Source organism: Scyliorhinus canicula, chromosome 5 (assembly GCF_902713615.1).
Source record: "Scyliorhinus canicula chromosome 5, sScyCan1.1, whole genome shotgun sequence".
Lineage (NCBI taxonomy): Eukaryota > Metazoa > Chordata > Chondrichthyes > Carcharhiniformes > Scyliorhinidae > Scyliorhinus > Scyliorhinus canicula.
This window is the reverse complement of record NC_052150.1, coordinates 126,145,345-126,162,411: the sequence shown is the minus strand read 5'-3', so window position 1 is coordinate 126,162,411 and position 17,067 is coordinate 126,145,345. Positions and strand designations below refer to the sequence as shown.

Sequence of the window (17,067 nt, the reverse complement as noted above, 5' to 3'; positions counted from 1 at the left end):
GTCCTCTCTCCAAACTAACCCGTAAATCCACCCAATGTGGGACATGATCCGACACTGCCATTGCCGAGTAGTCAGTATCCACCACCCCCAGTATTAGAGCCCTGCCAAGAACAAAAAAAGACGATGCGGGAATAAACCTTGTGGACATGGGAGAAAAAAGAAAACTCCTTCGCTGTGCAAACCTCCACGGGTCTACTCCCCCCCCCATCTGTTCCCTTAACCGTTCAATTCCTTTGCCGTGGCTGGCACTCTTCTTGTCCTGGACTTTGACCGGTCCAATTCCGGATCAATAACAGTATTAAAATTCCCCCCCCATATCAAGTTATGTGACTCTAAGTCTGGGATCTTACCTAACATGCACCTCATAAATTCCACATCGTCCCAATTCGGAGCATATACCCTCCAGCTTCCCACTCACCATTATGTACCTACCCTCCATGTCTGACACAATTCTCCCTGTCTCGAATACCACTCGTTTATTGATCAAGATCGCTACCCCCGTGGTCTTTGAGTCCAGCTCTGAGTGGAATACTTGGCCAACCCACCCCTTTCTCAAATCTAGTCTGGTCTATAGCCTCTCTCTTGTAACATTGCCACGACGGCCTTCAGCCCTCTCAAATGCGCAAGCATGTGAGCCCTCGTAATCAGCCCATTCAACCCTCTAACGTTCCATGTAATCAGCCTGGTCGGGGGGCTTCCCGCCACGACCCCGCCCCCGGCCTCCTCGAGCCCACCCTCAGACATTCACTGACCCCGACCTCCCATTTGTCCCCTAGTAATAGTTCCTCCCGTCAGCAAAGCAGCTCCCCCCCCCCCCGCCAACACCCCCATATCAAGCTCCAGCTTAACACCTGCTCGCCTCCCACTGTGCTTCCGTGAGACAGCTGACCCAAGCTGACTTGATAGCGCCCATCCATGGCACCAAGCAGTGTGTCTCCCTATTGTTCCCTCCCCTCTCCTTGGACAAACCTGTTCAAAGCATCACATTCCCCAGTAAACAAACATCAGAAAAAACAGTGGAAAAACAGCCACAGAAAAAGAACCACAGAAACCACCCCAACTCCAACCAGCTCCCAGTAAGACAAAGTTAACTTTAGCCATCGAAACAGGCCCTTATTGCACACCACACTACTCATTCAAACCAGCACAAAAGTGATTTTCAACAAATCGCCACTACAATACTCTCCAAGGATTCAGTGTCTTTAGTTCACCTCCAGTCTTTCTTCCTTGATGAAAGTCCATACATGGTCTGGTGTTTCGAAGTAAAAATCCCATTCCTCATATGTGACCCACAGACAGGCTGGATACAACATCCCAAACCTCACCCCCTTCTTAAGGAGGCCCGTTTACGCCCGATTAAAACCCAGCTCGCCTCTTGGCCAAATCCATGCCCAGGTCTTGATAAATGCACAGCTCACAATTCTCCTACTTGATGCTCTGTTCTTTCTTGGTCCACCGCAGAACATTGTCCTTGTCCAGGAATCGGTGCAAATGTACCACCATCGCTCTCGGTGGCTTGTTCGCTCGGGGCTTCTTCGCGAGGGCTCTCTGCACTCTATCCCCTTCCAGGGGCCGAGGGAACGCCTCCACCCCCATCAATCTCTCCAGCATGTTCGTCACATAGGCCCTCGCATCAGATCCCTTACAGTCTTCAGGGAGGCCGACGATTCGAAGATTCTGCCTCCTGGACCTGTTCTCTAGGTCCTCCAGCTTCTCCTGCATTCTTTTCTGGCGGTCGTTCATCATGTCCACCTTGGTCTCCAGCACGGTTAGGAATTCTTCGTGCTTGGACACCTTTTTCTCCTCCTCCTGGATTGCACGTCCGTGGGTTTCTTGATTCTGCATCACCTGATCAATTAAAGCCTTGATCGGGTCCAGCTTGTTCTTCTTAAGCTTAGCGAAGCAATCTTCAAAAAACATCACCAGCTGCTCCGTCGACCACTGCACCATCTCCCCGTGGCCCTGCTTCTCCCCCATGCTTTCCCACGTTGCCAGCTCTGCGCGTGTCTTTTTTGTAGAACTTGTCTTCTCACATGGCCACTTCTGGACCAATTCTCCATACACTGGAGGGGGATTTCTCCTCACTGTCTCACTCCACCTATTTATCCAATAAAATCTGGGGAAAAACGGGAGAAAAAGGTCCAAAAGTCCGTCACAGGCAGGAGCTATGAAATGTGCGACCTACTCCTCCATGGCCGCCACCGGAAGTCCCTCTGAATCATTTCTGTTCTCAATATTTCCACTGCCTCACTTATGACTTTTTACATAATTGAAAAATTTCTATCTACAGGGGAAAGGGGGATAGAACTAGGCGAGTAGCTCCCGCAGACACCAAATACAGCCACAACACATTGCATGGCCTCCTTCTGTGCTACAACCATTCTATTATTTCAATTAAGCAATTATCAGATCACCAGTAAACTCCCTTTCTCTGATTCTGTTAATTCTCATCTTTTCCCTTTTTCTTTTTTTTAAGCTGTACCAAACTGTTCCCCTAACCCAAGTTTCCAGTTCTGGTGTAAGTTTCATAATCAGAATTGTTAATGCTTCTTTTCTCTTTGCAGATATACACTGAACCGCTATATATTTTGAGCATTTTTTGTTTTTATCTCAAATTTTCAACTTTTTTGTTTCTAATTATTGTACTATGTTTAAGTACCAAATATAGGTTATTCTGAACAAAGTAATATGGCCAATAAAGATGAAGTAAATGCACCCTCAATGTGGTCCCCTCTTTCTCGTCATTAATAAACATAACCGTAATTCTGACAAAGACACAGGTTAGAATGAGCAAGGTAGGTGAACTTGCTTTACAAACTTCAATAATTAACTTGGAAATAGGTTCTCTCTCCATATCAGGCATCTCATATTGAAAATAATGGACAGACAGTAATTATTCCCTAGTTATTTTAACAGCTTATTAAAAAATTACCAAAATATAGTTACCGTTATTACAATCCGATTACCAAATAACACGGGGATGATCAGTACATGTAATATTAGAACTGTTGAGCCACTTATTCATAAGTCATGAATCTCTTAAAGTTTAATCAATAAACCTCAATAATGATGAAACAACATCTGATAATTTTAAAAATCTAAATTTAATGGTCTTAAAACTGATTTCAAAAACACAAATAATCAAAGCTATCTGCTGTCCTCACCATCAGAACCACAGGGTAGGGGTTTGCCACAAGTCTTCCCACATGATGGTATAGATTCTGTGCAGTTCCTACGCTCAGGGTAACCAAGCTCCAAAAGTTTGCACAAAGGAGTCTGCCCACAAGGGCAGCTGTGCACCAATTCTGGCAGGCGAGGACATTGCTGACATGCAGATGGATGGCACAGTTGGAGACAGTTATGGTTTCCACAGTTGAGCTTCCTAAGGGAGTGAACATGTTTAGGATCCATGAAACCTTAATGTGAACAATCGGGTGTAAAAGTCACCATCAGTCATATGACAGAATGTTATTTGTTAATGATTTTCAATATTGATAACAGCAATGATGCCACACATTACAAATTGAAATGCACTATAGAAATTTGAAAGTTTAAAAAAACAGCATTTACAGAAAGAGAAGATGCTCATAATCAAAGTAACTAGAAGAAAGAAAATTGTTTGCACACAAAAGTATTGGTTCGACTCACTTTTACAACACAAGGTGCTATTGGGTTTTTGTTCACAGAAGTCTCTCATGCACATTACATGTTTGAAGAATATCACTTTTTTCCCAAATTAGGTGGCATAAAAATGCAGCACAGATAGAAACAATTGTGGAAGGCAAACAACTCACTAACTTATCCCTCATGGCATGAGTACATAAAAATATCTAGAAAAACTTGTACTGGAATGCTATGTTGTGAATGTATCGCAACATTGAGGAGGTTACACAAGTAACACTTGAGAAATACTGGTACTGCACATGCTCTACCATGGCATCAGATTCTATGTGGCCGTTGCCACTTGTAACATAAACATGTTCATTTTACTGTTTATCCATCTATTAACAAACCCATCCCACTCCTCTGAAAAAATTCACAATGTCAACATAAATGTCATCATAATGGCCTAATGGTCTTTGCTTTTATTTGGAAAAAGCACTACTTTAATCCAAAGCTTTTGCTGTGGAAAACATGTTAATTCCAGAATCACATTTCACTTTCGGAGACAAAATTGGGGTGAGTTTCCACTAGGTAGCCTTGGTTTTTTTTCAGTGCAATTTGTCCAAAAATGGGGAAACAGGCACAAAAGATTGAGAAATTTCCAGCGTTAATCAAGTGTTCATGATTTTCACCAAAAGTTTAAAAAAATCATGGCGAAAGCTGACCCCACTCAAATCAATCACCGTGGCAAGTTTCTGCTCAATGTCCCCATTTACAAGTCTTTAGACTAAAACTAAGCTTATGTTTATTGGGTGCAAGGACACAAATAGGCATCTTTCAAAATTGAATATCAAAAAATATTTAATTTACCGTCAATGAATCAGATAAATGGCTGCATATAATTACTCAAATGTAGTGGATTAGATGCACTTAATTTTAAAAATTGTGATAACCACATTTTCAGCTGTACTCATAAAACTGTGCTCAAATACATCAAGAATGACTTTTTAACACAAAAAAAGATGGTCGGGATTTTGCTTTTCCAAAAATAGCAACACTTTCAGTGTTCACCATCACTGCACGTTGGAGAGGCCAGCACTCCTGGAATGCGCATGGCGCACAAAACTGACGTTACAGCCGCCAATCGAGTTTACTCCCAAGGCTCAAAACTTCAATCACAGAGCTGCAGATTTAAATGGATGGTCGGGAGCATGCCAAATTCCATTAAAAAAATTGTGTTGCAACCTGCCCGCCAATATCATAATTTTGCCAGTGTGCAGCACATCTGATTGAGATTCGATTGGCTTTTTTATTTGACCATCATGAAAAAACACACTCTTCTCCCCACAGTCCACTATTCCTGCCTGGACAGTGCACAATGCAAACAAATATGGTTCATAAGGATTTTACTGATGTCAGAAGTTTAAAATGATTCAAAGTTTTAAATCATACATGCCCCCACAATCTGCATCGTATTGCAAGTGCTCATTCATTGAAAAGGCAAATCAGAGGAGTACCAAAGAAAGACAGTAGATCAACCAACACAAAATAAAGGGCACATTTAAAAAAAAATACCAATATTCTAAACAAGAGGACAGCAAAAGGTTCAAAGAATTAACTGACTAGTCCCAACTCCAAGAAATCTGGAAACTACTGATAAAATAAACAATATGCACACTTGCAATCCTCCTCCAATGAAGGAACTTTCTACGTTGTTTTCGGTAGAGATTGGGTTGGTTTGAAAATACATCCATTCTGTGAGGGAGAAAAAAACGGACGGGCACTGGACATACCAGGTGGTGTTTATTTTGTTAATTTAACTCCATTTTAGCAGCAAGGCCAGTGGGAGGAATAACAATCGAAAATTGGGGACAAACAAATGCTAAGGTGATGAGAGACTGAATAACAGATTAGAAAAGCAGAAAAGTAGAGCGAGAAAAAAAAGAAAGACACATTTTTAAACTTAAGCAATGCAAGAAGAAACAAGCAGCAAGATAAATCCTAACTCTAGGAATCAATGAAAGAGAAAGATAGCTGGCTTTACTTAGTAAGACAACTTTCATTAGTGGTGCACAATACACAACAGTATATTCTCTGACTCATTTACAAGTGCTACCTCCCTGAGATCTGCTGTGCTAAGTAAAGGGTTACAGCGTACATCTGTGTCTCAATTCACCTGTCACAAGGTTTCTGACAAGAAAAGTAGCCAATGCCATCATATTCTTCTTTATCTGTTCCACATGGTACTTCTCGAAAGGTAGCTCCACAATAGCAGGCTAGAGGAGGCAAAGTAAAAAGGAGCTGATTATTTGATGACATAATTTAGATTTTTTCCTCGTCTACAGATTATCACGCTACTAGATTACTGTACTCGAGAAGTTTCACAATGCAGAGGAATGGTAAAAAGAACCAAAGAACTGAATCACATCACATCGATAGTATAGAAACAGGTCATTTGGACAACTTGGTTATGTCAGCGTTAAAACACTGCACAAGCACCCTCTCTTCATCTATCCCTATCAGTAGGTTCTTCTATTTCTTTCTTCCTCATGGGCTTATCAAGCGTCCCTTATATTAATCCATTCTATTTGCTTTAACCTTACCTTGTGTTAATGCATTTCACCTTTGTACCACTTTTCAGATAAACCAAGTTTCTCTTGAATTTCTTATTGGATTTATTTGTGACAATCTCATATTTATGTCCTCTAGCCTTGGATACGCCATAAGTGGAAACATTTTTTCTACCCTATCAAACTCTGTTATGATCTTAAAGATCTCTATAAAGTCACCCCTTAGCCATCTCTTTCCAAGTGAACAAAGATCCAGGCTTTTAAACCTTTTCCGATAAATATACATAAGCAATGTGGTCGACTGCCCTCTTAAATGGCCTGGGGAGCCATTCAGTTCAAGAACAATTAAGGATGGGTAAAAAAAAAAGGCTGGCACTGCCCACATCCCATGAAATATTTTTTAAAGAAGTTGCTCAATGTATTCAGTGGGCACCAACTAGCGGGAAAGATAGAGAGGAACAAATCTGCAAAGAAGTCGAGTATGCAAAAGCTACAGTTATCATGGGGACTTAATTTATCAGAGTATAGACTTGGGTAGTGGTAGTACAAAAGACAGAGAGGTGGAGAGAATGTCAACAGAATTTTCGACATCATGGGGCAGCACGGTAGCTCAGTGGTGCACAATTGCTTCACAGCTCCAGGGTCCCAGGTTCTATTCCCGGTTTGGGTCACTGTCTGTACGGAGTCTGCATGCTCTCTTAGTGTTTGCGTGGGTTTAATCCGGGTGCTCCGGTTTCCTCCCACAGTCCAAAGATATGCAGGTTAGGTGAATTGGCCATGCTAAATTGCCATAGTGTCCAAAAGGTTGGGTAGGGTTACTGGATCACGGGGATAGGAAGAAGGTGTGGATTTGGGTAGGGTGCTCTTCCAAGAGCCGGTGCAGACTCGATAGGGCAAATGCCCTCCTTCTGCACTGTAAATTCTATGATTTTTTTTTCCAGCCCAACAAGAAAGAAGGCACTACTAGGCTGGTTCTTGGGAATGACGTGGGTCAAAATGGATCAAGTGTCAGCAGAATATTTAGGGGAATGTGATAAATCTATCATAAACGTTAGGTTGGCTATGGAAAAATAACAAAAATTTGATCAACAAGTGAAGCATTGTGTTACAATCCAGTAGCAACACGAGTGCTAGTCTCCACTAACAAGATGCTGCCGTGAAGCTAAAAAGACGTTCTGGCTATCACACAAATAAATAATGTGGTATATGAATTTCAATGCCAGTGTGATGCCAGGTACGTTCAAATGACTGATCATATCAAACTGGGTGTACCTTTGGTTGTTTGCGACAGGAAAAGTATTGATTGTACCCAACCAACCCATGCTTGTCAAACATTTAGATGCGATTCTGAAATTGGACAAACAATTTTGACTGAGGTATTAAAAATCATGAGGCACCTCGACAGATAGGTAGCGAGAAACTATACCTATTGGTGGAAGGATCCAAGCCCCACATCCCATGAATAAATATTTTAGAAAAGGATCAAGAACCAGAAGGCACAAATTTAAGGTAATTAGCACAAGAAGCAAAGGTGCCATGAGGAAAACTTTCTTTAAATGCAACATGTGGCTTGTGTCTGGGATGCAGTGTTTGACAGTGTGGCACAGGTAGATTCACTCATGGCTTTCGAAAGAGAATTGGATCATATCTCAAGAGGAAAGGATTGTAGGGTTACAGGGAAAGGCAGGGGAGTGGCACAAGGTGAACTGCTCTGGCAGAGAGCTGGCTAGTAGCCTTTCTTATGCTGTAATCATGCTATGTAGTTTGTTCAGTATTTCTTTCCCTGCTGACTACTTTGTTCTTGATTTCAATATATTATCCTATTACATCTTTGAGAAAAATGCCATTATCCTTCTTAACATTGACATTAAGCTAGTCGATACTTCTCTGGATTTCTACTGTCTCCCTTTTCAAATAACATGGTTCTCGCGCATTATTTCCTTATATAGTGTCTCTGCTAACAAAACTGCATGGTTTCTTAGAACATACAGTGCAGATGGAGGCCATTCAGCCCATCGAGTCGGCACCGACCCACTTAAGCCCTCACTTCCACCCTATCCCCATAACCCCACCTAAACTTCTTTGGTCACTAAGGGCAATTTATCATGGCCAACCCACTTAACCTGCACATCTTTGGACTGTGGGAGGAAACCGGAGCACCCGGAGGAAGTCCACGCAGACATGAGGAGAATGTGCAGACTCCACACAGACAGTGATCCAGCAGGTTTCTCTGCCACACAATTGACTAATAAAAGTTCACTTCCCACAACCAGTGCTAACAGAGTCACGCTGTGGAACTTTTACAAAAAGTTATAGAATCATAGAATCCCTACAGTGCAGGAGGCTATTCTGCCCATCGAGTCTGCACCAGCCCTTGGAAAAAGCACCCTACTTAAGCCCATGCCTCCACCCTATCCCCGTAATCCAGTAACCCCAACCAACCTTTTGGACAATGGCCAATCCACCTAAAATGCACATCTTTGTCACAAAATTGGTCAGAAACCTCACTCACATCGGTTATGTATAAAATGCATTTGCTTTGAGTAATTTTAATACGCATACTTCATGTTGAGTGCATTGTGCAAATGGGAACATCTCATCATGCTTTCTTTTGGAATTAATTTTTTAAACTAATCCAAAAGATAGTTCACTGACAGGATTGTGAAAGTAACTATTCTAGTCTAGATTCTTTGATATAAGTTACTCCTCATCAACCTTTCTATTTAAGAGCTGTGATGAAATTAAAATGCCATATCAGACTTTAGAATTGTCCACAAAAATCTGCTTTGACTTAGTGACATTCGTTTTACTCAATGTTAAATTAATGCAGTTTGCCATATTCTTAAATGATTTCTATAACTGTAGTGACAAATTTAATTTCAACCAAATTAGCTCTGGAAAATCGACTAGCTAACCATCAGAATATTGCATCAGGAATAAAGACTCTGGTTACATACCTTGCTCAACAGTAAGTGGACATGGCTGACACTTTCCTGCATGGCACACCTGGGCACATGTATGCTTTCCACAATTGAGGAGATTATCACACACGTTACTGCAGTTAATGGTTCCAGGTTGACCACAACGAACTGACTGACTATGAAGAGGAGAAAAATTAAAATCCTCTGAAAGGGTTCAGAAGTTTATTACACAGAAATGAAACACACTATCACTGAAGTGCCAGAACAGTTATCAAATAGCTGATGTCACTAAAAAAATCTGATCTGATACACCTACATATTTTCTTGTTTTTGATTTTGTTCAAGGTCAACAAGGATATCACTAATGCAAAAATCTAAGTTAGACACTATAACAAGAAAATAGCTGGAAGTTTGATTAGTCTGTAAATGGATATCAATTGCATTTCTGTACTAATTAAACAAAGAGCTATGGTGAAGGCCATGCAACATTTAACTTATTAAATATGGTAGCATGGTGGTTAGCATAAATGCTTCACAGCTCCAGGGTCCCAGGTTCGATTCCCGGCTGGGTCACTGTCTGTGTGGAGTCTGCACGTCCTCACCGTGTGTGCGTGGGTTTCCTCCGGGTGCTCCGGTTTCCTCCCACAGTCCAAAGATGTGCGGGTTAGGTGGATTGGCCATGCTAAATTGCCCGTCGTGTCCTAAAAAGTAAGGTTAAGGGGGGGGGGTTGTTTGGTTACGGATATCGGGTGGATACGTGGGTTTGAGTAGGGTGATCATTGCTCGGCACAACATTGAGGGCCGGAGGGCCTGTTCTGTGCTGTACTGTTCTATGTTCAAATAAAGCTTGGCCATAGGCCAGTATTGTTTTCTCATACACTGGAGTATTGTTTTCGGAGATATTCTTCCTCTAACGTACGCTTCCAAATTCAAGGTCCCAAAATTCTACACATTATTTCAAAGATGGCTTCATCTATTTCAAAGATGGCTTCATCAACGAGTTACACGATTTGTTTTGACTCAAACACCAGGCGATCCATCCAGTACTTTATACCTACAGACATTTTTTTCCCTTTTAACAATACACTACATAAGACCATAAGGCACAGGAGCAGAATTAGGCCACTCGGCCCATCGAGTCTAATCTGCCATTCAATCATGGCTGATATTTTTCTCATCCCCATTCTCCTGCCTTCTCCCCATAAATCCTGATCTCCTTATTAATCAAGAACCTATCTATCTTGTCTTAAAGAGAGTCAGTGATTTGGCCTCCACAGCCTTCTGCAGCAAAGAGTTCCACAGATGCACCACCCTTTGGCTGAAGAAATGGGCTGGTTTAGCACAGGGCTAAATAGCTGGCTTTTAAAGCAGACCACGGCAGGCCAGCAGCGTGGGTTCAATTCCAGTACCAGCCTTCCCGAACAGGCGTCGGAATGTGGCGATTAGGGGCTTTTCACAGTAATTTCATTTGAAGCCTACTTGTAACAATAAGCGATTTTCATTTCATTTTTTCACGAAATTCCTCCCCATCGCTGTTTTAAAGGATCGCCCCTTTAGTCTGAGATTGTGTCCTCTGGTTCTAGTTTTTCCTACAAGTGGAAACATTCTCTCCCGCCCACTCTATCCAGGCCTCACAGTATCCTGCAAGTTCCTGTAAGATCCCCCCTCATCCTTCTAAACGCCAACGAGTACGGACCCAGAGTCATCAACCGTTCCTCATACGACAAGCTTTTCATTCCAGGGATCATTCTTGTGAACCTCCTCTGGACCCTTTCCAAGGCCAGCACATCCTTCCTTAGATACGGGGCCCAAAACTGCTCACCATACTCCAAATGGGGTCTGACCAGAGCCTTATATAGCCTCAGAAGTACATACCTGGTCTTGTATTCTATCCCTCTCGACATGAATGCTAACACTGCATTTGCCTTCCTAACTGCCGACTGAACCTGCACGGTAACCTTAAGAGAATCGTAGACCAGGACTCCCAAGTCCCTTTGTGCTTTTGATTTCCGAAGCATTTCCCCATTTAGAAAATAATCAATATAGGAATAAGTAAATAGTTCTTTCAGAAGCAGATATCTTTTTGATGAACTAAAGTGTTGAATGAAGGCGTGTTTAGGCTCGGCTGCAATGCTCCTCATGGTTAAAAGCTTAAAATATGGTTGCTTGGGAAAGGTACCAAAGGGCTGTTAATTCCCAAGAACAAAACCCAGATATCACTTTCCAGTTAGGATGTAGTGTTTAAGGGGCAAGAGCAATTCCAGCCAATAAAATCAATAGGATGACGAAAAAGGTTTGAAAACAAAAAATAACCAAAAAGCAAGCGAGCGTAAATGCAAATCTCAAAGGCAAGGAAAGAGCCGGGCAAGGGGGAGGAGGGCAGCTGGAAGGGAGGCAGGTGAGTGGGAGCAAGGACAGATGCGAGGGAGCCGAACAAGTGGGAGTGTCAGGGGACAGAGGCAGACAAGTGGGAGTGTCGGGGGAGGGAGGCAGACGAGCGGGAGTGTCTGTGTTGAACCCTCAACTATTCACTGGGTTTATTGATGACTTAGCTGATGATTAAATAAGTTTCCACTGGCCTGGTGTGGGAATGTCACTCCTTCTAAGTGTACAAAGACTGGGAACAGAGGACGAGGCAGAAGATCCTAATGAGTTAGTAAGCCAACACCCAACAAAGATGTTTCCCTGGAGCGTAGGATGCTTGGGGTGATCTTACAGAGATCTATAAAATAATGAGGGTCATAGATAAGGTAGATAGTCAACATTTTTTCCCCAAAGGTAGGGGAGCCTAAAACTAGAGGGCATAGGTTCAAGGTGAGAGGGGAAAAATGCAAAAGGGTCCAGAGGGGCAATTCTTTCACACAGTGGGCCGAAGGGCCTATTTCCATGCTGTAAACCTCTATGACTCTATGACAGTGACCGACAGGGTGTTTCGACATATCCAGGTTACAGTCAAGTTGCTCAGGAGGCAAATGGTCAGTCTGCCCACTCAGTAAAAGTACCATAATCAATCATGGAATGTCAGAGCATGACATACCATGAGAGCAGACCTCCTGGTAGCTACATGCAAGACAGGAGGAGATGATGGGATAGAAAAGCCCATGTCCAAACTTTTCAACGACACAAAGATAAGCAACATTGTAAGCCAGGCAACATTGTAAGTCATGTAGGTAGAAACATAATCTATCCATATCTCTTCAATTGTAAGTAAATGGGAAAAGCTGTGGCGAATGGCTTTCAACATGGGCAGATGGACGGTCATCTACTTCGGACCCAAGAAAGATAGAATAGGATACTTTCTAAATCGTATAAAGCTTAAATCAGTAGTCATGCAAGGAAACGTGGGGATCCAGATAAATAAGTGTGGTACTACTGGAAACAGGCTGACAAGACACATAGGCCAGGGACAGAAACTACCACACAAGGCCCTGACTGAATTGATACTGGCTGTCTACAAGAGCACTCAAGTCAACACATAAACTCATTATTGCTATATGGACTTTGCCCACTCACGTTTACACAATAGAACAAGACAATGTTATGAATATGCAACACATTGCCAGACACAGGTGATCACCTTTGCAGCAGGACGAAGAACAGACAAAACAAGCCAACAGACTCCATAATGGGCCATTAGCTGGTCAGATGAGGGTGTTTCAGAGGACAGTATTTATTGAATCACCCTGGATAAACAGAAGTAGCTTTTCTCCATTAACAAGTTGGGTCTGGATGAGAGAATAGAATTCAGGCCATGTAGGCGTATAGCCATGACTTAATGCTGGCAGACCAGTATAAAGGAAGGAACATCAGAACAGATCTTCAGCGATAACCTGGGAGTCCCCCAGGCACAACCATCGCAAGAAGGGATCCTGGGTTTGAAAGCCCAGAGAAGATGTTCACATCGAGTGATCGTAGCCTGGCCAGCTTCCTTCACTACGTAGGGTAATACCTAGAGCTCAACTGTGAGTCTGAGTCATATTTTGAGTGGGTGAGAGAATTGTGAATAAAATAGTGTTGAACTGTGGAACTGTTTTGTCCTTTGTTCATTTCGCAAACAAGGGCACCTGGGTAAAAGGTCGAAGTGTCTAAGATTTTAGACACAACAATAGATTTGAAATGTCCTGAACAAGTAAAGAAAATAATCAAAAAGTTCAACAAGCTTGGCTTTTACATCTATAGGATTAGAATACAAGGGGCATGACGTGCTGATATAACAAATATAAAAGTGCAATGGTCACTGTGAAGTCAACAGTTAGGGAGCTACAGGTGTTTTGCCGACTCGCATAGTGTAGCCTCCCTGGTGTCAAGAACAGAACATTGTCTGGGCCGGAATCAATTACATATGAAGGAAAAGGGTTCAGGTGCTACAGTCAGTGTTTCAGGTGCTACAGTCAGTGTTTCAGGAGCTATGGAACGAGTTTAAAAGGCAGCACATTAAAGGTAGTAAATTTATGGATTACACCCAGTGCCATGTGCTAGTCAGTATAGGAATTGTACAATAAATCAGGCTAACACAGCTGGAGAAGTAATGCAGGAGGGAAAGTTTCAGATTTGGAGGTGTGGCCAGATTGCACCTCAACAGAGATCTGAGAAGGTTAACTAGTGCTGTGGGGAAGGGCATCATGCTGAAACAACAGAAACATTAAGGTGCACAGAGGATTGGGTCAGACAAATAACACAGGAGTAAAACGTAGATCAGAAATAGGGGACCCGACTAAGCAAATGTGAAGCAACCTGATATGCGCTTTGAGTGCATGTCCTGAAATGCACACAGCATGATATACAAGATTGGTGAGTTGCAAACACAAGTCAACATGTGTGACTATATCGTAGCAATAACAAAGGCATAGCTTAAAGGGGAGCAGTTAAAGATATAGAAATCAACTAAAAACAGAAAAAAAGACCCATGAGAAATGTAAGGCTCATAATACAGATGACCTAAGATCTAAAAAAGGGAATGACAGCCAAAGAGTGCCAGTAAATAGATTAGCAGCAAATACAAAAGGGTGCTCAAGGCTATTTTATAAACATAAGTAGTGAAAGGGTAGTCAAAGATAGGGTGGGGCCAATCTGGTACCAAAGAAAGGTCTTGTGGAGGCAGAGGATATGGCTGAGGAACAAAGTAAGCTTTTACATCTGTTTTCACTGGAGAAAAGATGCTGCCAAAGTAGCAATAAAGGAGGATGCAGTAGTGATAGTGATATATGGGCGGCACGATAGCACATTGATCAGCACTGCTGTTCCACAATGCCAGGGACCTGGGTTTGATTCCTGCTTGGGTCACTGTGCGGAGTCTGCACGTTCTCCTGTGTCTGCGTGGGTTTTCTCCGGTGCTCTGGTTTCCTTCCACAAGTCTTGAAAGACGTGCTTGTTAGGTGAATTGGACATTCTGAATTCTCCCTCAGTGTATGCGAACAAGCGCGCAGTGCGGCGACTAGGGGATTTTCACAGTAACTTCATTGCAGTGTTAATGTAAGCCTACATGTGACACTAATAAAGATTATTATTATAATAATAGTAGATAAAAAATACTTAAAAGCTTGGCAGTTGTCAAAATACAAGGGGCCAGATGGGATAAACCAGAGGATACTGAGGGAAGTGACGATGAAAATTGTTTGGAATTATAGCCGCATTTTTCCAATCCTCCTTAGATATATGGGGACAGTGCCACAGGAATAAAGGATTGCACATTTTTAAACAATTATTCAAAAACTGGGGAAAGGAATAAGGCTGGCAATTAACGGATTAACCAGACCTATATCACTGGAAGGAAATGATTGGATACAATAACCAGGTCCAAAATTTTTTTTTTTTTTTAAATAAATATTTGTATTCTCCTTTTTCACATTTTCTCCCATATTTACACCCAACAATAAACAATAATCAGTAAAACGAATGCAATGTCAATCCTCATATCAATAACAACGATCCCATCCTCCCACCAAACCCCCAAACATTAGCCTGCATGTTAACATAAACAAATGACAAAAAGGAATCAGGAATCACCCATAGTCACCATTAACACATACAGTCCTTCTCCCCAACCCGCCCCCATAATGTTTGATGTAATCCAATTCTCGAAAGTGCATATTGAATTACGCCCATGAATTGGAGAACCCCTCCATCCTTCCCCTCAGCTCAAATTTGACCTTCTCAAGAGACAAGAATTCCAGCGAGGCCCTCCGCCATGCCAGGGCAGTGAGGTTGCTCTTCATCCCAACAGGATCCGCCTTCGGGCGATCAACAAGGCGACGGCTACAACATCTGCCTCCGCACCAGTTTCCAACCCCGGTTGCACTGTCAATGACACCTTCCATCCCTGATGATTGAGAGTAGACGGATGGGGTGGTAATTGGTCGGGTTGGATTTATCCTGCTTTTTATGGACAGGACAAACCTTGGCAGTTTTTCATATTATAGGGTAGATGCCAGTTTGTAGCTGGACTGGAACAACATGGCTTGGGGTGCAGCAAGTTCTGGAGCACATGTCTGTAGTAGCATTGCCAGAATATTGTCAGGGCCTACAGCCGTTGCAGTATCCAGTGCCTTCAGCTGTTCCTTACCATCATGTGGAGTGAATCAAATTGGCTGAAGACTGACATCTGTGATGCTGGAGACCTCTGGTAGAGGCGAAGATGGATCACCCACTCGGCATTTCTGGTTGAAGATTTTGGGAATGCTTCAGCCTCGTCTTGCATTGGGCTCATCCATCATTGAGGATGGGGATATTCGTGGAGCCGCCTCCTCCTCCAGTGAGGCTGTTTAATTATCCACCGCCATTCACAACTGCATGTGGTAGAACTTCAGAGCTTAGATCTGATCCCTTTGGTTTTGAATGCTTAGCTCTGTCTATTACATGCTCCTAAACTGTTTGGTGTGCAAGTAGTCCTGGTGGAGCTTCACCAGGTGGAGGACTGATTTTTAGGTCTGCCTGTTTTTGCTCCTGGCATGCTTGCCTGCTCTCTTCATTAAATCAGGGTTTCTCCCTTGGCTTGGTGGCCATAGTACAGATCATGGTTGAGTACAATTCTGCTACTGCTGATGACCCACAGCGCCTCATGGATGCCCAGTTGCGAGTTGCTAGATCTGTTCGAAGTCTATCTCATTTAGCATGGCGGTAGTGCCACACAACACAATGGAGGGTATCCTCAATGTGAATACTAGATTTTACCTCCACAAGGACTGTGTGGAGGTCACGCCTACTGATACTGTCATGGACAGATGCATCTGCGACAGGCAAGTATTTGAGGCTGAGGTCAAGTATCTTTTTTCAAGTTGTTGGTTCCTTCACCACCTTCTGCAGACACCGTCTAGTAGCTTTGTCCTTTAGGAGAAGGCTAGCTCGGTCTTTGGTTGTGCTACAGAGCCACGTTTGGTGATGTAAACCGAAGCCCCCCCCCCCCCCCCCCCCCCCACACACACACACACACACACAACATTCTGTGCCCATGCCACCCGTAGTACTTCCTCTGAGTTTATGTTGGGCAGAGAGGAGGGGGAAAAGAGTTCAAGAGAGTAGGTGGGAATCAGCAGGATGCTTCCTTGCCCATGTTTGACCTGATGCCATGATACTTCATGGGGTCTAGATCGATGCTGACGACTCCCTACTGCACACCACTATTGTATGTGCCCTGTCGGTGGGTCAATACATAGCAATAAGGATAGTGGTGGTGCTTTCTGGAACATTGGAAGGTACAATTCGGAGTAATACTGTCAGGCTATTGTTGGACTAGTTTGTGGGACAGCTCTCCCAATTTTGGCATATGCCCCCAAATGTTAGAATGGAGGACTTTGCAGGGTTGACAGTGTTGTTTTCACGTATAGGTCAATACTGGGTGATCTATATAGTTTAATTCTTTTTTGCAAACATTGGAGCAATTTTGATAGAACTGAGCAGCTTGCTCGGCCATTTCAGAATGCGTTTACGAGTCAACCACATTGTTGTGGGTCTGGAGTCACATGTCAGCCTGAATG

General features: G+C 42.9%; 1 protein-coding gene across 3 annotated transcripts in view; it reads right to left on the bottom strand.

The window, feature by feature from the left end:
* Positions 1 to 17,067, bottom strand: part of nfx1 (nuclear transcription factor, X-box binding 1) — a 147,277-nt gene that overhangs the window by 45,242 nt on the left and 84,968 nt on the right. For all 3 annotated transcript variants that reach the window (XM_038797589.1, XM_038797587.1, XM_038797588.1), the window contains 3 exons: positions 9,131 to 9,270; positions 5,780 to 5,879; positions 3,165 to 3,382 (listed from right to left, as the gene is read on the bottom strand). In XM_038797589.1, the coding sequence (XP_038653517.1) occupies positions 3,165 to 3,382; positions 5,780 to 5,879; positions 9,131 to 9,270 (458 nt within the window). The remainder of the gene's footprint in view (positions 1 to 3,164; positions 3,383 to 5,779; positions 5,880 to 9,130; positions 9,271 to 17,067) is intronic.